The sequence below is a fragment of the Carcharhinus amblyrhynchos genome, chromosome 18 (assembly GCF_965287045.1).
Source record: "Carcharhinus amblyrhynchos chromosome 18, sCarAmb.v2.hapA, whole genome shotgun sequence".
Lineage (NCBI taxonomy): Eukaryota > Metazoa > Chordata > Chondrichthyes > Carcharhiniformes > Carcharhinidae > Carcharhinus > Carcharhinus amblyrhynchos.
The window spans coordinates 13,436,221-13,458,667 of NC_137341.1; the positions used below are offsets into that span (position 1 = coordinate 13,436,221).

General features: G+C 42.8%; 1 protein-coding gene and 1 long non-coding RNA gene across 3 annotated transcripts in view; one reads left to right on the forward strand and one right to left on the reverse strand.

The window, feature by feature from the left end:
• Positions 1 to 1,193: 1,193 nt before the first annotated feature.
• Positions 1,194 to 6,208, reverse strand: LOC145354654 (uncharacterized). 2 transcript variants are annotated; one of them, XR_013888892.1, is made up of 3 exons: positions 6,158 to 6,208; positions 1,795 to 1,957; positions 1,194 to 1,681 (listed from the first exon to the last, which is right to left on the reverse strand). It is a non-coding gene; the product is annotated as an uncharacterized LOC145354654 (long non-coding RNA). The 2 variants fall into 2 exon arrangements; XR_013888891.1 differs by lacking the exon at positions 6,158 to 6,208 and adding an exon at positions 2,073 to 2,132.
• Positions 6,209 to 6,727: 519 nt separating this feature from the next.
• LOC145354858 (cytochrome P450 3A24-like) overlaps positions 6,728 to 22,447 on the forward strand; it is a 41,301-nt gene continuing 25,581 nt past the window's right edge. Inside the window, exons 1-5 of the mRNA XM_080206402.1 lie at positions 6,728 to 6,753; positions 6,856 to 7,041; positions 11,698 to 11,791; positions 19,820 to 19,872; positions 21,746 to 21,845. Of these exons, the coding sequence (XP_080062528.1) occupies positions 6,743 to 6,753; positions 6,856 to 7,041; positions 11,698 to 11,791; positions 19,820 to 19,872; positions 21,746 to 21,845 (444 nt within the window). The 5' untranslated portion in view covers positions 6,728 to 6,742. The remainder of the gene's footprint in view (positions 6,754 to 6,855; positions 7,042 to 11,697; positions 11,792 to 19,819; positions 19,873 to 21,745; positions 21,846 to 22,447) is intronic.

A 22,447-nucleotide genomic window follows, 5' to 3' on the forward strand; every position in this document is an offset into this window, starting at 1 on the left:
GTTCAACACTCACTGATGAGGGTTTGGGGAACTTTACTGACAGAAGTCAGGATAAGTGGTTTTAACCACAAGGGGAGACAAAAGAAAGCAGAGGCTTCTCACTGGAATAGAGACAGTTCAAAGAAAATCAGGTTCAAAATTTGGTCAAGCTGATCAAGGAAACATCTTTGCAATGGTGAAAGAGGATGGAGTGAGAGAGCATCAGTTCAAAACCGTCAAAAAGGAGAGATTCGGCAAAATTAATTTTATACAGAGAATTATTAGGATGTAGAATGTCCAATCAGAAACTGAATTCATAACTGTTCTAAATGCAAAGTTAATAAAAATTGGCACTGAGAATTTTAAGAGACACCTGGGCCTCACTGAAGACATGGTAATGTCATGAATCTTGAAATTGGCTTTGCACCCTTCCTGAGTGTGAATCTGATTTCGCTGGCAAAACAGGGTCGGAAGGTAGTGAGTAGTGAAAAGGTAGGCCGAACTTGATTTTGTGCCTTTGTCCCAACCGCTCGCCTCACTGACTGATTGGCAGGATGAGTCGGTAAGATTGCCCTAAATAGTTTTATAATCACAAATTATTTATCTCAATATCAAAGGATAAAAAAACCACTGATAGACCAACATTCTGTTGACAGATGTTTCCCTAATGTATGTGTTGTACACTAATAACTCCTTTATCACTCAGATAGGGTTGCTAAGTGTCATCTGGTTACCCAAGCTTGTTTACTTTATGTGTCATAACCTCCCTCAGCACAACAGGTACACTGTTTGAACTGATACCAAGACCCCCATATATATGCAAACACCTTTGAATTTATCTAGAGTTGCACTCTTTCTTACACTAAAACACAACCAACTTAAATCAGTACTCTATTTCTGATATTTAAGAATGCAAATATAGATCACTTAAAACTACCTGTTTTCCTGACAGTCTCTGTTTCATAACGATTTTCCAACAAAAAGCCTGCAATGTAACCAAAAGGTGATACTGAACTCAACAAATATATATTTATTTGAATTTTGTTAGACAATATTGCTTTAAAAGTTGCAAAGTATATGTAATTATTTTAGAAATATATTTTGTATAGAAAACATAGTATATCTAGACTATCCATAGTCAAATAGTTTTATAAAATAGGTTTATAAGCACAAATTATTTATTTCAATATAAAAAAATTGATTAGTCAGCAACATTCTATTGACAGATGTTCACTAATATATGTGTTGAACACTAGCTACTCCTTCAACATTCAGATAAAGTTTAAAGTTTATTTATTAATGTCACAGATAGGCTTACATTAACACTGCAATGAAGTTACCGTGAAAATTCCCTCGTCGCCACACTCCAGCATCTGTTCAGGAGAATTTAGCATGGCCAATGCACCTAACCAAGTTTTAACACCTGGAGGTAGAGCATGGATGTTTCTTTGCATATCATATTGTTTACTCTGATCATACATATTTTTGTTGAGTTATAAAAGTTTCCATGCATTTTCATTTGACGCATTTGTAAGATCCTAATTATGATTAATTTCAGATATACACACTCCTACATATTTTCGTAGCTCCACATGAACCAAGTGCTGTATTCCTTTCAATCAGTATTAACACGTAGCACAAATTTCAGGAATATGGGTTTTTTAGGCTTCATGAATTCGGTTACATCCAGTTCCAATGGGATCTGAAACAGAAAGAGCAATAGTAATACAAGGCCAGCAATGGATGGCTCTGTCCATCCCATTATTCCCTCCCTTCAGTATTCATGTCAACAAATAATACAATTAAAATTCTCACCGGTGTCTCCTCGCATGGCACGAAGGTCAAGTGTTGCAAGAACGAAGTGAGTGCCATCTTCAGCGCAAGTTGTGCAAACCTCATCCCAATGCAGTTCCGTGGGCCCATGCCAAATGGTAGGAACGCACAGGGATCCCGAAACTCCTCGTTCTCCTTATTGAACCTGGATTATCGACAAAGACAAAACAAGTGAAATTTGCTTAGAGATCAAAGTGGGTAGAGAATGCAACAGTTCAAAATTGTAACTCTGATTTTGTCCCAGTAATTCCTACACTTACTGATTTTTCTTGAGTTGTTGCTACATGGACACTGGGTGTCAGTCTTGATGTGAGTCTGGACAATAAAATGTTGCCAGTTTAATCAGATGTGGAGAACAGTAACAGGTAAAGTTTATTCTGTCCTCAGCCTGACATCTAGCCGTGCACAGGTCTCTTCAAGATGGTTGTGGGGGCGCTTTGCACGTCAATGAACTGCAAGTTTGTAATGAGCCAAAACTCTGCCTAGCCTTTCTGAAAAGGACAATAACCTGATTGTTGGGCACTAAGTCCAAATAAGCCCTTCACCCTTAAAGAGTGCAGCACTCCATAACAATTGTTCCCATTAAATTTCTATCTAGTTCACTGCAATCATTTTCATTATTCAATTCATGAAAAAAGTGTATCTAGAAAAGGGAATCTAGAAGGTCAGTAGGAATTTACATATCTGCTTTGGTCATCAGAGATTTGTTTTATAAAATAATATAAATTCATCACTGAATAAATTCATCCCTAAATATTTTGTAATCTTGGCCCACCCCAATTCATCTACTTGGTAGCAAACCAAAATACCTCTCATTTCAGATCCCAAAGGTAACAGTGTTAATTTTACTGGACCAGTAACCCAGAACCGTACACTGGTGCTCCAAAGATGAGTACAAAACCCAGCATAGAGCTGGAGAATTCAAGTTAATGAATAAATCTGGCTGGAGGATACACAGAGGCGAAAGATGCCATTCAAGTGATGTGGGGATAAAAAAGGAATGTGGCAGAGATAGAAGACAGTATAGTCAGTGGATAGATACTGTTCAATGCAGTCAAGAGCATGGGTCCAGACAGATGTGTTGCCTATCTGGTGCCAGGGTTCCAGATATCTGCTCCGGGCTGAGAGGAACTTGCAGTGGGAGGGTGAGGATCCTGTGCTCATGATCGTTGTACGTATCAACAACATAGACATAATTAGGAAAGAGGTTCCATATAGGGAGTATAAACAGCTTGGGATTACATTAATAACCTCAGGGGAAATAATGCCTAGATTGTTACCTGAAGCAAAAGCAAAGGGTAAATAAAAGAGGTGGCTCAAAGATTGGTGTGGGAGAAATGGGTTTGGGTTCATGGGGCACTGGCACCAATACCGGGGAAGGTGTGAGCTGTTCATTTGGGATCGTTTAGACTTGAATTGTACTGGGACCAGTATTCTAGTGAATTGTATAACTAGGGTGGTGGAGAGAACTTTAAACTAAATAGTGCGGGAGGGATTATGTAAGAGGAGATGAAGGGAAACAACAAAGTAATGGAGCGGTGCAGCACTTTGCACAATGAGACAGAATGGAATGGAACATCTTAAGAGTGCACCAGCAGATGAAACCAAAAATGATTTTAAAAAAGGTTTAAAGGGCCTGCATCTGCACGTAAATAGTAGTCAGTACAATAGCAATGAATTGTTAGGACAGCCTCTCTAGCCAGAATGTGCCATCATGTACTAACCAGTCTGTAGTTACCCGCCTTTTGTCTACCTCCTTTTTTAAACAGTGGCATTACATTAGCTGTTTTCCAATCAGCTGTCACCTCCCCAGAGTCCAGCGAATTTTGAAAAATTACAACTAATGCACCTGCTATTACTTCTGCCATTTCTTTTATTACCCTGGGATGCATTCCATCCAGACCCGGGGACTTGTCTACCTTTAGTCCCATTAGCCTACCAAGCACTACCTCTTTAGTAATAGTAATCGTTTTAAGCTCCTCACTCCCTACAGTCCCATGACCGTCAATTATCGGTACGCTATTTGTGTCCTCTACCGTGAAGACTGACACAAAAAACTTGTGTAAGGTCTCAGCCATTTTCTCATTTCCCTCTAAATGTCTTTGAAAAAACGCCAAATTTTAACCCTCACAAACCTCGAACAAATATTTTATTATTTACAGATATTCTTTTCATTTTTCCCCCAATTATACTTCTTACTTACAAAGTTATAAGGGATTAGCCCAAACAGAAGCAAGTACATATGACATAGCATTAGCTCAGGGACTCTGAATTGTGATTTTTTTTTCTTATGCTCATTCTTTAACCCTGCAAAGAATATCTCCCCTAAGTCCACAGTCAAATTATCACCCTCTTTATTCACTGTAGCTGTGATTCCATTTTTGAGCTCTTCTTCTAAATTCAAAAGTGGTGAGTTCTCATTTTGAGACATTAAGTCCAAAATAGCTTCTTTGGGTGTCAACAACTCATCTCTGATCAAATTCTCTTTTGGTAGTTTCAACAATGCCACTGAGATGCTTTTTATGTTTTTCACACAATTTAAAGGTTTGGTATACCTGTTTGGTTTTATCTATGAACATTTGAAACTCTTCAACTCCACCTCAACCTTTTTATGTAGTGCACAGGGCACAGCCCAGGCTCTAAAGAAAATTAGCCTTTATCCCAGCTCTCTTTGAAAAACCTGCTTAGCTGTAACACTCCAACTGGTGTCTAACCATGCCACTGAAGGGTTTGGGTGACTTTCTTTCTTTTGTACTCTTTGCTTCTATAAATAAAGCCAATAATTCTGTATGCCTTTTAAACATCCTTCTCAGCAGATTCAGCCACTTTGAAAGACATTTGTCACCAGGTCCTACTATTCCTGCATAGCTTTTAAAACTGTATCATTTAGATTAAATTACTTCCTACTTCCTGAGTTTAATTCTGTCTTCCAGACGCCTTTCTATTTCACCTGTCTACCACCTCATACATTCTAATATTATCCTTTTTGCTGTTTTTCTGAGTTTTATACAACCTGTAAACTATGAGATTATGCTCAGAGTTTATTTATTAGTGTCACAAATAGGCTTAACACCGCAACGAAGTTATCATGAAAATCCCCGAATTGCCACACTCTGGCGCTTGTTTGGATACACTGAGGGAAAATTTAGCATGGCCAATGCACCTGACCAGCACATCTTTTGAACTGTGGGAGGAAACCAGCTCACCCGGAGGAAACTCATGCAGGCACGGGAAGAAATTACAGCCTCCACACAAATAGTGACCCAAGCTGGGAATTGAACCTGGGTCTCTGGCACTGTAGGCAGCAGTGCTTGCCACTGTGCTGCTCTGTACACCCAAGTCCAGGTCACCAATATATCATGAAGAGCAATGTGCTAATATTAACTTTGGGAGAATAACACTGTCCCTCCTGCCTGAAATACCAGTACTCAACCTACTGTCTGCTTTCTGACTTTTAGTTGGATACATGCAATTACTGCACCTTTAATTCACAGGGACTTCAATGTTGTGAATATTTCTTTTACGTGTTACTTTATCAAATACTAGTTTCTCTAAATTGTCGGATATGTAAATCAACACTTGCACACATTCCTTCTGACTCACTACATACATTGCAGTCTGAAAGACGTGCTGGTTAAGTGCATTGGTCATGCCAAATTCTCCCTCAGTGCACCTGAACAGACGCCGGAATATGGGCACAAGGGGATTTTCACAATAACTTCATTGCAGTGCTAACGTATGCCTACTTGTGGATCTGGACAACATTCAGGCTTGGGCTGACAAGTGGCAATTAATGAGCCCAGTATGTAACATTCAAAGCACAAGTGTCAGGTAATGACCGTCAACAAGAAGATATGTATAGCCACATAAATGGTATGGCTTTTACAGTGGATCAGAGGCTGGGGGTTCTGTGTTGAATAATTCACCTCCTGATTCCCAAAGCCTCTCCATCATCTACAAGGCACAAACCTGGAGTTTGATGGAATTATCTCTGCTATGCCAGGTTCAGTGCAGTTCCACCCCAACAATCTGGAAGCTCAACAAAACCCAGGCCAAAGCTTTTGGTTTGGCATCCCATCCACCATGTTAAACACTCATTTCCTCAACCACTGATGCACTGTAATCCCAGTACCATTGTCAAGATGCCATATAATAACTTGCCAAGATTCCTTCAACAGTAACATTCAAACCCAGCTGTTATATCACCCAGAATAACATGGGCAACGTAAGTCAATACCTAACATCACCGTGGGTGCACCTACACCATACAGACTGCAGTAGTTCAAGAAGTAAAAAGTCTGACACCAGGTTTTAGTCCAACCGATTTATTTGATAGTAAACTCACAAGCTTTCGGGTTAGTCCCTTCGTCAGGTGAATGCAAAGTTCTGGCCTCAGACAGAGCATATAAAGCACAGTTTAGAGATTACTGATTAGAATGTGAATCTTTACACCTAACCTGCTGTTCAAGTCCTGAGAAGCATATAAAGCACAGACAGTTTGGAGATTACTGATTGGAATGCGAATCTTTACACCTAACCTGCTGTTCAAGTCCTGAAACTTGAACAGCAGGTTAGGTGTAAAGATTCGCATTCCAATCAGTAATCTCTAAACTGTCTGTGCTTTATATGCTCTGTCTGAGGCCAGAACTCTCCATTCACCTGACGAAGGGACTAACCCAAAAGCTTGTGAGTTTATTATCAAATAAATCGGTTGGACTAAAACCTGGTGTTGTCAGACTTTTTACTGTGTTTACCCCAGTCCAACGCCGGCATATCCACATCGTAGTTCGAGAAGGCAGCTCACTATCATACCAAAAATCAAACACTGTAGTTTTAAATCATTTGGGTATATTAGCTATGTTTAAAGTTTATTTACTAGTGCTATTGCAATGAAGTTAACGTGAAAATTTCTAAAAAGAGATTTTAAAAAATGACACTGAGGTACAAACTGCTGCGTTAAGAAGTGACACCTTGTCCTGACAATACTCCCATCTGTTTGTAAATCTCACTGCCTTTCCTGGTTTGTTTTCCTTGCTTGAACAGCCTCGCCCTCTGCCTCAGCGTCACTGACTCTCTATCGAAAGACACCCAGTGCCCAGCCGAGACTCGCAGTATCCTGACTTCTCTCAGGATGCTTGTCCTTTTCGCACAGAGTTTGGGGCTGATCCGGGCCGCTCTGTCCAACCAGACCTGGATCCTTCTCCTCACTTTCCTGCTCCTGTTGGCTTGGTAAGTGTCTGATCGATTTCTTTCCCAGCTCTCACAACACCAGGTTAAAGTCCAACCAGTTTATTTGATAGTAAACCCACAAGCCCAGTCCAACGTCGGCATCTCCACATCAGAAAATACTCAGACAGCTGAACTGAACTCAGTGTTAGCATGAGGAAAGTTGACAGCATTTCTCACCAAGTTTGTTTTAAACAGTTGGTGGCTCCTCAGTCTCTGATCCCCACAGAGCGGAGCCGGTGCTGGAGACTCGGGGCTGATTCCGGGACATTTCCCCCTCCTCCTGCACCCTGAGCACGGATCCCAACAAATCAGCCTTTTGGGGGCTGGGGAGGGGGTCTGTGATCATGCAGGCGATCTCAGGGAGGAGGTTCATCCCAATGGGAATTCCTTGGGGTGAGGTGTTGTTGTTGTGGGTACAGAGAAGCTGATTTTAATGGGGTGGAGGGAGGAAACAGTTGTACCGTCTCTGCAGATTCACATCGTCTTTAACCAGTGTCTGTCCCCAGCAACGATTAAAACCTACAGCGCTCAGAGATTTCCTCCCTTTGGGAGGAATTTGTGAGATTTTACTCTGAGGAGATAATCCATATCTGTGGGATTTCAGCCCAGGCTGGAATTGAAAACACTCTGAAATCCTTCTTCTTCTGGCTGTTTATCATTACTCCATTTCAGAATGAACAATTTTGATTGGTCAGTTTATCATAGACTCATACAGTACAGAGAGAGGCCATTTGGCCCACTGAGACTACACGGACCACAATCTCCCCCAGGCTGCAATCCCAGATATTTACTCTGTTTATCCCTCTGATGTTAAGTGGCAATTGAGAATTGCAACCCACCTAACCCTTTACAGTGTGGGAGAAAACCAGAGCACCCAGAGGAAACCCACGCTGACACGGGGAGAATGTGCAAACTCCGCACAGACAGTGACCCAAGCTGGGAATCGAATCTGGGTCCGTGGCACTGTGAGACAGCAGTGCTAACCACTTTGCCACTGTGTGCTGTCCATATGGGGTGTGTCTTTTGGTGGGCATTCGGTTATTATGTGATGGCACATACTGCTAGAGAGGCCATGACACAGGTGCGAGTGCCAACAGTCAGCAGAGGTGTCAGTAAGTTGGGGGCAGTTGATGGAGAACAAATATAGTGGTTAGTAAGGGTGCCCAATGGCAAGGTTACCCTATGAGGGACAGGGAAGGAGGAGATGACATGGGAAGGGGTGGTGGAGATGTTGGAATTGGTTTGTGTGTGACAAAATAGTGGGGAGTTTCCGCATGGTCCAATTCGAAAAGACATGGCTGTACTCAAAAGTTCGAGAAAGGATCAGTTATAATAATAACGCTGCAAAACTTGAACCCTCAGCCAGTGTTTGGTCATTAAGAACTTGTTTTCTCCAATGATCATTCTGAAATGATAACAGGTAGGTCTGAAGGAAATGGGGGGTGGAACTTCCCACCGGCAGAGTTTTCCGCTCCTGAAGTCAATGGACTTTTGAATGGCTTATCCTTTAAATACTATCACATCCATCGGATGTAGACCTGCTTTTTCGAGTTTGGATAAATGGTTCCCATTTAGCCTGTGATACACTGTGATGATAAACAAGTTATAAAGAATGTAAACAAATAGCAACATTTGCATTTATATTCTGAGGTTTGCTTTTCACATGTGAACAGCTTTGTGTAGCTTTTTTCAGAGCGAGAAGTTTTGCTTCTGTTTAAAGTCTTTGTTGAAGGAATATCTAGAAATCCTGTGAAGAGAGAAATACTGTTGCAATAGAGGTACAAATTTGACCACAAATGTTTTGCGGGACCCTGCTAGTTGCATGAAGTTGGATAACCTTTGAATTCTCAAGACTGCTCTGTGTGAAAGGGATATGTTTCTCACTTTTATATAAGTAGGGAAAGGGGAATTACAATAAGAAACTATTCTCCAGGCCAGGGATTGTAATACAAGACATTGCAGATGTACAAGGGCTGTTTTCTTGGCTGACCCAAACATAAGAACATAAGAAGTAGGAGCAGGAGTAAGCCATCTAGCCCTTTGAGCCTGCCCCGCCATTCAATAAGATCATGGCTGATCTGACGCGGCTCAGTTCCACTTTCCCGCTTTCTCCCCATAACCTTTAATTCCCTTGCCTACCAAAAACCTATCTACCCGACTGACTGGCGAAATATATTCTGTTGACCTTGCATTGTAATTACTGCTGCTCTTGACTAAATATGTTCAGCGAGGTAGCCTCCACCGCTTCAACAGGCAGAGAATTCCAGAGATTCACCACCCTTTGAGTGAAGAAGTTCCTCCTCAACTCTGTTCTAAACTGCCCCCCCCCTTATCTTGAGGCTGTGCCCTCTAGTCCTGCTGTCCTTTCTGAGCAGGAAGAATCTCTCTACCTCTACCCTATCCATCCCTTTCATTATCTTATACGTCTCTATAAGATACCCCCATCATCCTTCTAAACTCCAATGAGTACAGACCCAGTCTATTTAGTCTCTCTTCATAGTCCAACCCCCTCATCTCCAGTATCAGCCTTGTGAACCTCCTCTGCACTCCCTCCAAGGCCAAGTTACATGGTTGCATAATATTTCTTGTCATAATTCCCACAGTATAAAGATATAAAAGATATCTTTTAAGTCGCACGTGATATTCCGTGCAGCAACTTGTTTACTTGCAGACTGAATATATTCAGGAAGTTTTATCTCAAATTAAATACTTTAATTTGGGCTTTTCTTGTGAGTTAGATATTGGAGCGATTAATGGTACATTGGACAGAATGATCATCTGAATAGCCTTTACCCACTCCATGGTTTCTTTATGTTCACATGAAGCCTTGCATAACGTAATACCCTAGGTACAATGCATTTTATCTAATGTAGAATGTCTATAGTTAACAGCTTTTCAAGGGTCATTTTCTTTAGGAGGAGAACCTCCTGAGGCAAAAGTCTTCATCAACTTCTGGTCTCTTAGCGAAGCCAGAGTGTGTGTTTGAATTCAATGGCATGTTGGTAAGTTTTGAGCCACTCAGATCCTTGCCCTTTGCTGAGCTACAGCTTGGTTGAAGATGCCAGAATTGAACCTAACAGCTTTGAGGAAAGTGGGCAGGCTTTCTGCTACTGTTCACTCTTTCTGGCAACATTTGCTTCGGACAAGAAGAGACGCTGTCATGATGGTGGGTGAGCGGGTGGTGCCACAATGGAGTATTCTTTCAACTCTTACCAACTTAGTCCACAAATAAATACTGGTCACTGAATGACGTTCATGGAGATCCTTCTCACAAAGTAGTCAGTGTGAGGAAAGGGATGAAAAAATTCACCCCTTGGAGAACTGAGTTGTTCAGTGGGTCAGTGACGCGGTAGAGGAGACAATACATCCAGGCACTTGGTGCTGTGAACAATATGGAATATCCACATGAATCTGCAACTCGTTCACCTTTTAACATGGACAGGGCTCTGTGTCCATCTCTTCGGCTGTCACCTGTTCTCTTTTCAAAAATTTCAGCAGACCTATTGAAGATGTTAGCTATAGTATACAATGGATCCTAATTAGTATGCTGTCTAACATCATGTGCCAAACAATTGAGCTGCTTATCCATTAGATAGAGGAATAACTGTCTTTGTTTTGGTGGTCTTTATTTGGTATTGGATGGGAGGGGGTGAGCTGAAAGACAGTTCCTGGATTCACCTACCGTAGTTGGGTTAAGCTTCTGACTGGCGAAATATATTCTATTGACCTTGCATTGTAATTACTGCTGCTCTTGACTTAGCCAGGAACCATCAGCTTTAATATTCACTGCCCATGGTTCCACTGCACAAAGATGTTTAAACTTATCGTCAGGTTGCTGCCACCAAATTTACAATATCCACAAATTGTTATATGACCTGAATGTTGCAGGGTTTCTGCTGTAGCAGAGATTTAAAATGATCCACAATCTTTTCCCGAATCTCTAAATCCTGAATCTTAAAATAAAAATAAAATAAAATCCCTACAGTGCAGAAGGAGGCTATTCGGCCCATCGAGTCTGTACAGGCAACAATCCCACCCAGGCCCTATCCCTCTAACCCCATATATTTACCCTGCTAATCCCCCTTTAAAATAAAGTTAAAGTTTATTTATTAAGCAAGGCTAACATTAACACTATATGAAGTTTTGTTAAATATACTTCGGAGTACGGTTTGGTTTCTTATTGGGAAAAGCATGACTTTTCCTTATTATCTGGAAATACTCTTCCAACTGCTTCATCCTCGTTTCAAGATCTTCCATCTTGGAAATTATTTTAAAGACATCTTCGGGAACATTAGAACGAACGTCATTCTCCGAACTTGAATCTACATGAGCAGGGCACAGACGGTCCTTCCCTCGTGAGGGCCTAGTCCACCTTCTCTTGACAAAGATTAAAAGGGAGACCAACAACAGCAATCCCAAGACTTGGAATAGAAAGCCTTGGCTTGTTAACCATTCCGGGAATGGTTTGAATCTTGTTTGAAGTTGATCAATATTATTTACACCTTTAAGTGACAATACCTTTTTGATATAGGATTGGTGTTTGAATATAAGAGAACATTTTGTTTTATTAACTGGAAGATATATTTGATTAAGTTCATGCTAACTAATGTGTGTTTTGTTGTCTATAAGCTTGTAACCATTCAACTCAATTTGCAGGTACAGTGTTTTACCATATGGATTATTTAGAAGGATTGGAGTTCCGGGCCCAAGGCCGCTGCCATTCATTGGAACAATTCACCATTACAGAAAGGTTTGTTTGTTTTTCCTTTCTCCAGTTCTCTGTTAGAACTATGACTTGACTGAACTGTTCTGCCATAGTCCTCTTTCTTACTTTAACTGAGAGCTCAGAGAGACGTTTCTGAACCTCCTGCTAATGTTTGGGTGACAGGAGGCTCTGAGCAGAGCAAAGCTGGTGCTGACTGTCTTTCTTTTCCCACCCCAAGTGCACATTTAGTGAACCAGCCAGAAGCTGGGGAGATGTTTCTGAAGGACAATCTCACTGAGTATTTGTAGAGCCTAGTTCAAATTCATACCCCTGTGATTGGCCGTGCCAATGGTTCATCACTGACCGGGCTCAGTAATTTAAAAGGATTAATTTGCAACTTGGCTAATTAATGCATTGTTTTTTTAAAAAACTCTCAATTGAAAAGGCAAGTACAATCATTGCTAGTACTGTGTATCGTGTACATAATAAGAACATAAGAAATAGGAGCGGGAGTAGGCCATCTAGCCCTTCGAGCCTGCCCCACCATTCAACAAGATCATGGCTGATCTGAAGTGGCTCAGTTCCACTTTCCCGCTTTCTCCCCATAACCCTTAATCCCCTTGCCTACCAAAAACCTATCTACCCGCGTCTTAAATATATTTAGCGAGGAAGCCTCAACTACTTCAACGGGCAGAGAATTCCAGAGATTCACCACCCTTTGAGTGAAGAAGTTCCTCCTCAACTCCGTTCTAAACTGTTCCCCCCCCTTATCTTGAGGCTGTGCCCTCGAGTCCTGCTATCCTTTCTGAGCGGGAAGAACCTCTCCACCTCTATCCTATCCATCCCTTTCATCATCTTATACGTCTCAATGAGATCTCCCCTCATTCTTCTAAACTCTAACGAGTACAAGCCTAGTTTATTCAGCCTCTCCTCATAGCTCAACCCCCTGAATTCCGGTATCAGCCTAGTGAACCTCCTCTGCATTCCCTCTAAGGCCAAAATATCCTTGCGCAGGTACGGCGACCAAAACTGCCCACAGTACTCCAGCTGCGGCTTCACCAGTGCCCTGTACAGTTGCAGCAAGACCTCCCTACTTTTATATTCAATCCCCCTCGCTATGAAGGCCAGCATCCCATTTGCCTTCCTGACCACCTGCTGTGTTTTTGCGACTCATGCACAAGGACCCCCAGGTCCCTCTGCACTGTAGCATGCTGCAGCTTTTCACCCTGTAAGTAGTAGTCCTTCCTACCATTATTCCTACCAAAGTGGATAACCTCACACTTGCCAACATTGTATTCCATCTGCCAGGTCCTCGCCCACTCGCTCAGCCTATCTAGATCCCTCTGCAGACTTTCCACACCCTCCGCACAATTTGCTGTTCCACCAATCTTTGTGTCATCAGCAAATTTCGACACCTTACACTCGGTTCCCTCCTCCAGATCATCTATATAAATGGTAAATAGCTGAGGCCCCAGCACCGATCCCTGGGGCACTCCACTAGTCACCAACTGCCAATCCGAATAGCACCCATTGACACCCACTCTCTGCCTCCTATTTGACAGCCAATCCCCTATCCACACTAACACCCTACCCCCAACTCCATGCCCCCTAACCTTCTGTAACAACCTTTCGTGCGGCACCTTATCAAACACCTTCTGAAAATCGAGAAACACCACATCCACCGGTTCCCCTCTATCCACCGCGCTAGACACATCCCCATAGAATTCCAATAAATTCGTCAGGCATGACTTCCCCTTAATGAATCCGTGCTGGGTCTGCTCTATCAAACAATTCTTCTCAAGATGCCTTGCTATTTTCTCCTATGGATTCAAGCATTTTTCCTACAACAGACGTTAAACTAACCGGCCTATAATTCCCTGCCACCCTTTTTAAATAGCGGCGTAACATTAGCTGTTTTCCAATCTTCCGGCACTTCCCTGGAATCCAGCGAGGTTTGGAAAATAATCACCAAGGCATCCACTATCACCTCCGCCATTTCTTTCAGAACCCTTGGATGCATTCCATCCGGTCCTGGGGACTTGTCCACCATCAGTCCCTCTAGTTTGTCGAGCACTGCCTGTCTAGTGACAGTGATCTCATTCAGGCCCTCCACTCCTTCCATCTTTCCATCGTTAACACCCGGCAAACTATTCACGTCCTCCTCCGTGAAGACCGAAGCAAAAAAGTTATTCAAGGCCTCAGCCATTTCCTCATCCCCCACCACTAAATCCCCCCTCCCATCCTCTAAGGGTCCAACATTCACCCTAGACAGCCTTCTCCTTTTTATATATTTATAAAAACTCGTCCTATCCTTTTTTATATTTAGCACTAGCCCAGCTTCATAGTTTATCCTTCCTTTCTTTATCAACTTCTTCGTCATTCTTTGTTGATATGTCATGTAGAACACGAAGGGCTGGAAATTTGTGTTTCTTTTTTTTGAGCATGGTTTATGACCTGCCCGTACCCATTCAGATTGAGATGAGCAGTGCCCAGAATTGTTGTGCCCACCTCATCTGTTTGTTGGCAGTAGCTGCCTGAGTGGTTCCCATGTTGCTGTTGTCTTAACATTGCCAGCAGCCTCTACACACAACAGGGGTCCCCATAGTTCAGACAAACAAGATTCAGTCAGTCTGCTCTTCTTAAAGGCAGACTTTCACTGGGAAAGGAAGCTTCACTGAAGAATTTATATGTTGACAAAGTGAACACTAGGGGAGATGCCAGGTTCCAGGGTGACAGATGAGGGGGCATAGAAGGAGTAACCGCATGCATGATTCTGCAGGTGGCTAGGATGCCCTGAACGGCCACTCTCAGAATGGAATGGCAAGTAAGGGGGTGGGGTGGTGGGGGGAGGGGGAGTGTCAGGGAGATCAACCTGCACCGTCTTGACCTGAGAACCTGGCAATAGTGTCAAAAGTCTAATAACCTCATGGAGGTGGCCGATCTCAGTGAGTGCTCCTTCACATGACATTTCCCACATGCCATAACCTCTCACATGGCTCAATGCACAATGCCCTCTATCACTCACCAGAAGCATTCCCTGGAACTCTGAGATTACTGCCTAATATCCTGGAACTCCACCTGACCCTCACACATTTGGCAATGTTGCCAGCCTCACACTCATCTCTCGCTGCCTCTATATTCCTCCAGCAGTTCAGCTATGGCAGGAATATTACCCAAATACAGTGCATCAGGACACGTATTGAGAATGACCTTGTGTTCCAGTCTTGTATGTTTTCTGAACTTCTTACTCGTCCTCATTTCGCCATCTGCCAGGGCAAACTGCTGATGGTGTGTCCATGGACCTCTTGCGTTCTACCCTACTCCCCCTTGTTCTCATGCCTTACCCTAACCTTCCCCCTTCTGAGTTCCTGTCCTCAGGCAAAAAGAACTGTCACATCCTATCCACAGCAACCCAAAAATGAAAAGTGAAAGCAACTGCTCAGCATTGATAAAGAAACTCCATCGCTTCTTCTGAGACTCAAATCCACCAAATTTGATTCTGACAGTGTACGTAACTTGAAGGCTAGTGAAGAGTTGGGATCAGGCATGACTGGCCTCCATCTGCGCCATGAATGATTCATTTACCAGCTCTGCTTGTTTTGTGAGAATGAAGCAACAACTCCAGCAAATCAAGGAGTTCAACATAAAGGGCCTCCAGAAATATCTTAGGGTATAGAATCATAGAATCCCTACATTGCAGAAAGAGGCCATTTGACCCATGGAATCTGCACTGACAGCAATTCCACGTGGACCCTATCACAGTAACCCTACATATTTACCTCGCTAATCCCGCTAACCTACGCATCCTGTGACACTAAGGGGTAATTTAGCATGGCCGATGCACCTAACCCACACATCTTTGTACTGTGGGAGGAAACCGGAGTACCTGGAGGAAACCCAAGGGGTGAATGTGGAAACTACACGCAGACAGTCACCCAAGTCAGGAATCAAATCTATGCCGCCTGGTACTTCCAGACAATTTGCAGTAGAAGAAAATATCAAAAAGATCTTCCCCGCACGGTTCTGCATCTGGCTTATCTTGTTGCCCAAGTTCTGGATCCTAGCATTGTGTCAATGGTTATGCTGTGTAACATCTGGACTGCATTGCTTCTCAGGCTTCCACTACATGTTGGAAATTCCTGCGAGAGCACTGTCTACAGCAGGCTGTGCTTGAAACCACTGGTGGGGCTATACACATCCAAAAAACAACTCTGATTCTGTAGCACCTCGAGAACTGAATTTCGCATCAAATGTTTTTGAAGTGGTTGGGTTTACTAATTGTGCCAAGAATACATGTAAACTTCCTTTCTTCCCTGGTCCAAATGGATTAGCAGGCGACCTACTTACAGGATTCTGATCATTTCTCTTGCTGGTTGCTAGGAGGTTCATGAGAGAAGCCAGTTGTGAGTTAGATTAAAAGCCACTGCTTTTTCATCTCTCTTTCTCCCTAACAGCCAGACTGAGATTAATGATACCGTGGTGATGGGGAAAGGAAACATGATTGGAGTAGCGTGCTGCTGAAATTCTTTATGTTGCTTATTAAATGCTCAATGCAAACTTTGGCCTCGCCTGTAATTCTGCACTGCTGATGACAGCTCAGGTGAACCAGTGTAAAACATGAGGGAGTTTTAATCATTAGTGAATTTTATGCTTCAAACCCCATGTGTTTACGAGGTGTAGGCTCATAAGAACATAAGAAATAGGAGCAGGAGGAGGCCATCTGGCCCTTCCAGCCTGCCCTGCCATTCAATAAGATCATGGCTGATCTGTCGTGGCTCAGTTCCACTTTCCCGCCCTCTCCCCATAACCCTTAATCCCCTCTCTTATCAAAAACCCATCAACCCGCGTCTTAAAAATATTGAGCGAGGCAGCCTCCACCACTTCAACGGGCAGAGAATTCCAGAGATTCACCACCCTTTGAGTGAAGAAGTTCCTCCTCAACTCCGTTCTAAACCGCCCCCCCTCTTTATCTTGAGGCTGTGCCCCCTAGTCCTACTGTCTTTTTTGAGCGGGAAGAGTCTCTCCACCTCTATCCTATCCATCCCATTCATCATCTTATACGTCTCAATGAGATCTCCCCTCATTCTTCTAAACTCCAACGAGTACAAGCCTAGTTGACTCTACATGACTAGGTCAGCTCCTGCCTACAAAATTAGTTGCACCAGCCAGCCACCCCCCCACCCCACCTCCCAGGTCAGAATTGCAGATTCTGCATAGTTTGGGAAGGCTCTTTAAATTGTATTCTGTTATCTTATAGTTCAGGCACTAGTTGACATGTTTCAAAGCTCATCATATCAGAAAATATTAATTTGCTCAGAAACTGATTAGTGTATGAAACTATTAAATGGTACTGTACTCCTTCCTTCTGATCTTATGGTCTTTGTGTCCCCCCCCAACCTCCAATGGCTGCCAGCCCTCAAACACCTTTTTGAAACTCACATTTTTCTGTTTAACTCCCTCTGTGGCCTCGCTTTTTTTTCTATTCTCATAACTCCTCACAAACCTCAGAACCTGTGTGTTCCTTGATCCTTGGTCCCCTGTCCATTCTCCACTTGCTTCACCCCATCACCAACAACTGTCTTGGCCTTAAGCTCTGGAATTATCTCCTTCAATCTCATTGGCCAGGATCATCTGAGGAACGGCAATTATTAACAGTTTGTTGCTTTGCTTGATCCTTGCCTCACCTCAATAGCTCTACATTTTTTGCCAGGTCTTCCAAATCCAATGTTACTGGAAATTTGGTGTAGAGCATCCCTCAGACAACTCCATTTGATTGCAAGAGTTGGGGGAAAGACAGGAAAGAAACATAGGAGCCATTTGACCCTTCAAGTCTGCTCTGCCATTCATCACCTTCATGGCTGATTGTCCAACTCAATAGCCTAATCCTGCTTTTCCCCCATAACTTTTGATCCTGTTTGCCCCAGGTAGTATATCTAGCTGCCTCTTGATTACGTTCAATGTTTTGGCATCAGCTACTTCCTGTGGTAATGAATTCCGGATATGTCCCCTTTTTATGGCATTTCCATATGATAAGCTTAAATATCCAATGTGAATGTTAGTGAATGAGTGAGGGGATGAATGTATGAATGAACAGGTAGAATGGGTGAGGTGGTAGGCAGGATGGGTAAATGGGTCGGGGTAGTCTGGTCAGGCAGGATAGACAGTCCAGGGAGGAGTCAGATGGTCAGGGGAGTAATCGAGGGCAGAGGTCAGTGGGAGTGATTTGAGGTGAGGGGGTCTGTTCTGGAGTTACCCAGGAGTTGCATCAGGCTTTAATTTGTTGAACATTCTGTGGTAAGTATTGTGAAACTGTCCACAGTTTCCGACACTAACTCAGTTGGAGACATTCCTGGAGGGATCTATGGAGCAGTAGAATTACCCTTCAGAATTGAAACTTCTGGGAAGGTCCCATGGAGGTCAGTGCATCAGGACTTGTGCCGGTTTCTGACACACATCTTGGATCATATCTTTCCGACAATTCAGAGATTTGAAGATTTGGCCCTCTATCTCATCAAACCTTCTTAAGACTCATCTCTGGACCAAGTTTTTCATCCTAAAGTGGCTTTCTCCAGCTTGGAGTCTATTCTTTCTGCCTGGTTTACAGTGATGATAAATAATATTAATGATTCCTTTTCCAACCATGGGACATTGCGAAACGCTTTTCAGCCAGTGAAATATTTCTGAAATGGAGTTACTGTTGTAATGTAGGAAATGCAACAGTCAATTTGTACATAGTCAATAGCAGCAATGTGATAATAACCTGATGTCAGATTTGATTGAAAGTAGAAGTTTACTTATTAGTCACAAGTAGGTTTACATTAACACTGCAATGAAGTTGCCACACTCGGGCACTTGTTCAGACACAGTGAGGGAGAATTTAGCTTGGCCAGTACACCTAACCACATGTCTTTCGGACTGTGGGAGGAAACCAAAGCACCCGGAAACCCATGCAGACATGGGGAGAATGTGCAGACTCCGCACAGACAGTGACCAAGCCGGGAATCAAACCCGGGTCCCTAGCGCTGTGAATCAGTAGTGCTAACCACTGTGTCGTCTTGCCACCCCAACATTTGGTAATGTTTGTTGAGGGATAAATATTGGCCAGAAGAGCAGAGAAAGTGCCCTTTCTCCTCTTCGAAACAGTGCTGTGGGATTTTTTTTTACATCCACCTGGCAGGGTAGATGGAACCTTAGGTTAATCTTTCATCAGGAAGACAATATTTCAATTGAGTAGCACCCCCATCCAATCACCTGAAACAATCAATGGGATGGGGCTGCTGTCAAAATGTGGAATGAAGTTAAAAAGATGCAGCAGTGGTTCTAGAAGTTTCTTGTGAGTAGATCATTTGTAAGAACCCCAACACAAGTCACTAGCCTGAATCATTGGGCAGAATTTGACATTTCCCTAAGGTTCCGCATTTGCTGATGAAAAGTTGGTGATGAATTCACCACCAATCTGGCGAGTTGCCCCTCAGCTTTTCACCCCAGAGAGGTTTTCTGATTTAATTCCAGGTTTCCAGCATCCATAGCATTTTGTTCCTTGACTTTAGGGTAATACAAGCTTACATAGTGTCCTTCTGAGGGTAGGATATTCCCTGCCAGTAGTTCTAAATTTGTAGTTCTAAATTTAAAAGTAGAAATCAGATGTGTCACTATTTTCGAAGGCACGATCTGTAGATTCAGCTAAGCCAAGAAGTCAACTGGGTCCTCAAAGACTGCCTGGAGCACTGGTTGCTGTTTGGAAGGTAACTCTGCAATAACTGCACTGTTCCCAGAAGACTTTAGTCAGTCTCTGACATTAAGCCTTTGAAGGCCTTGCTCATAGGCTTAGTTGGCAACCTGCTGCTTTTGTGCAGTTTGATCCTCCACCAACCCCACCCCACTCCATCCCATTGTTGGGAATGGCTTGTGACCATATTGGTCAGAAGTGGTGAAATTTTGCTCTCCATGTTCCCTTCCAGCAGCATCTAAAAACTAAGTCCCTTGCTTTCCCACTGCAGAATAAGTAAGTTATTTTGCCTTTTAGTGTTCTGTGAATACTGTTGCTAATGGTTTTGTTTTCTTCCTGACCAGGGTATTTTAGAGTTTGATGTAAAATGTTACAAGAAGTATGGAAAGATATGGGGGTGAGTACATTTAATCAGCCAGTAATGGGTACAAAAGTGGAGAGTTTTATCCAGTTCAAAACTGCATTTTACTCCAGTAATGTGAAATGTAATTCAAGATCTGCTGTACAGATGATAAGCTTAAAGGCACAGATTATTCCGAGCAGTCTTGACATTAACATATTTATTACTCAGGAGAGGTGGTGGCCTAGTCGTATTATCACTAGACTATTAATCCAGAAACTCAGCTAATGTTCTAGGTTTGAACGCCGCCACGACAGATCGTGGAATTTGAATTCGATTTTTAAAAAAATCTGCAATTAATAATCTACTGATGACCATGAAACCATTGTCGATTGTCAGAAAAACCCATCTAGTTCACTGATGTCATTTAGGAAGAGAAATCTGCTGTCCTTACCTGGCCTACATGTGACCCCATAGCCATAGCAATGTGGTTGGCTCTCAACTGCCCTCCAAGGGCAACTAGGGATGGGCAGTAAATGCTGGCCAGCCAGTGATGCCTATGTCCTGACTTAGAATCCCTACAGTACAGAAAGAGGCCATTTGACCCATCGAGTCTGCACTGACCACAATCCCACCCAGGCTCTACCCCCATATCCCTACATATTTACCCACTAATCCCTCTAACCTATGCATCTCAGGACACTAAGGGCAATTTTTAGCATGGCCAATCAACCCACACATCTTTGGACTGTGGGAGGAAACCCATGCAGACACGAGGAGAGTGTGCAAAGTCCACACAGACAGTGAACCAAGCCAGGAATTGAATCCAGGTCCCTGGAGCTGTGAAGCAGCAGTGCTAACCACTGTGCTATCATGTCCTACAAATGAATAAAAAAACCTTCTAAAGGCACTATGTTTACACTGAGTGACACTGTTGGCCTGAGTACTTTCATGTTTATCATTGCCCTCAAATAGATGCCATGTTTGTATTGAGTTCTGTAGTTTCCAGGGAGGGGTATGCAACCTTAATACAATTGGCTCTTCTGCAAACATTCAAACTGATGATCTGTCTCCAGTGGAATATTCGCACTGAGCCTGAAATTCACTCTGTTTGGGTTTAGACATGGAAGGATTGCTTCTCCATTCAATTCACTGGAATAATGAGGTGAAGCCTCAATCCGCTGGGAATCAATTCATTTTCCTTGTATAAGGAATTCTGGCAGTGGCTTGGAGATTTGTCTGAACGTCTGTCCATGCTCTATGCAGTAAGAAGTCTAACAACACCAGGTTTAAGTCCAACCGATTTATTTGATAGTAAACTCACAAGCTTTCAAGGTTCCCCTCTTCGTCGGGTGAGTTCTGGCCTCAGACAGAGTGAGATGGTGGGCAGCTGTTCATTAGGAGATTTGCAAGGGTTGGTATTGAGGTAACTCTCCCTCATGGGATGTGTTTGCCTTTCAACGATTAGGTGGGATTGGACACTTGAGATATGTGCTAATCTATATCTCTCTACTTTATTGTCTACAAGCTGAAAACCCTAGTGTCCTGTGCCACACCAGATCCAATATCAGAACTACATTTCATCCTATTATCATGGGTTTGTATAAAGGATAGAAAGAGTGAGATGTCCTACCAGGGCTGCAGCTAAAATGCCATTGTGAGGCAAAACTGTTTATCATTGACGTTGTTGTGGTGTTACTGCAGCCTGCATTATATATTGCAATTTGGAGATCAGTTATTACTTCTATGAAGGAAATTGGTTATTACTTCTATGAAGAAATCTACATGCCTGTAATATCATTATAATGATGGAAATGGCTGTTCACAGCATCCAAAGTTGTTGCAATATGTCAGTCAAATTCCCAAGTCAGGCTCTACAATTTATCTATGGCCCAGATTCACTTTCTAACACTTCTGCCTTTTCCTTCAGGAGTTACGATGGGCGACTGCCCATTCTCTCTATCATGGATGTTGACTTGATTAAAACCGTCTTCGTAAAAGAGTTTTACACTGTGTTCACTAACAGGCGGGTAAGCATTAACCCTCAGTGAAGGTTATTTGCTTTTTATTAGTTCTCCTCGCTACTGCATTAAGCCTTTGTTCTTTTTGTCCAAACTCATTTTGGTGGTTCAGCTAGAATGTAATTTGAATTCCCTGTTTTTTTTCATCTGGTGTTTTGATCACATAATATGCAGGGTAAAGGTTAGGCTTACCAAATAAAAACTATAGGAGTTCTAAGAGATGCGTATGTTTGATGGGGGAGACCGAATGGACTAATGCTGTGGGTTAAACTCCTATCTTTATGTCCATCTCTCTCGATTCAATCAAATTCCCATTGGTTACCTGTTCCAGTTTGATCTGTGGGGGTTTGGACTGACCCATGTTGTTGAGATAGAATAGAAAGTGTTTCTTGCCCAAACTTTATCTGACTTGTTGCCTGGAACTTGCAACCCTCATGTAACAGAGTGGAGTGACAAGGTTTCCACATCCTGATTTGTGATGGACAAGAGAGGGTTTATTAACAATAGAGATGCAACATCCTGTATGATCTCTGAAGAGCCCTGATCACTGATAATTTTATGCAGTTCTGAGTTAGATTGTTTCTTTTTCAAGACAAGAAACAAGGGAAATG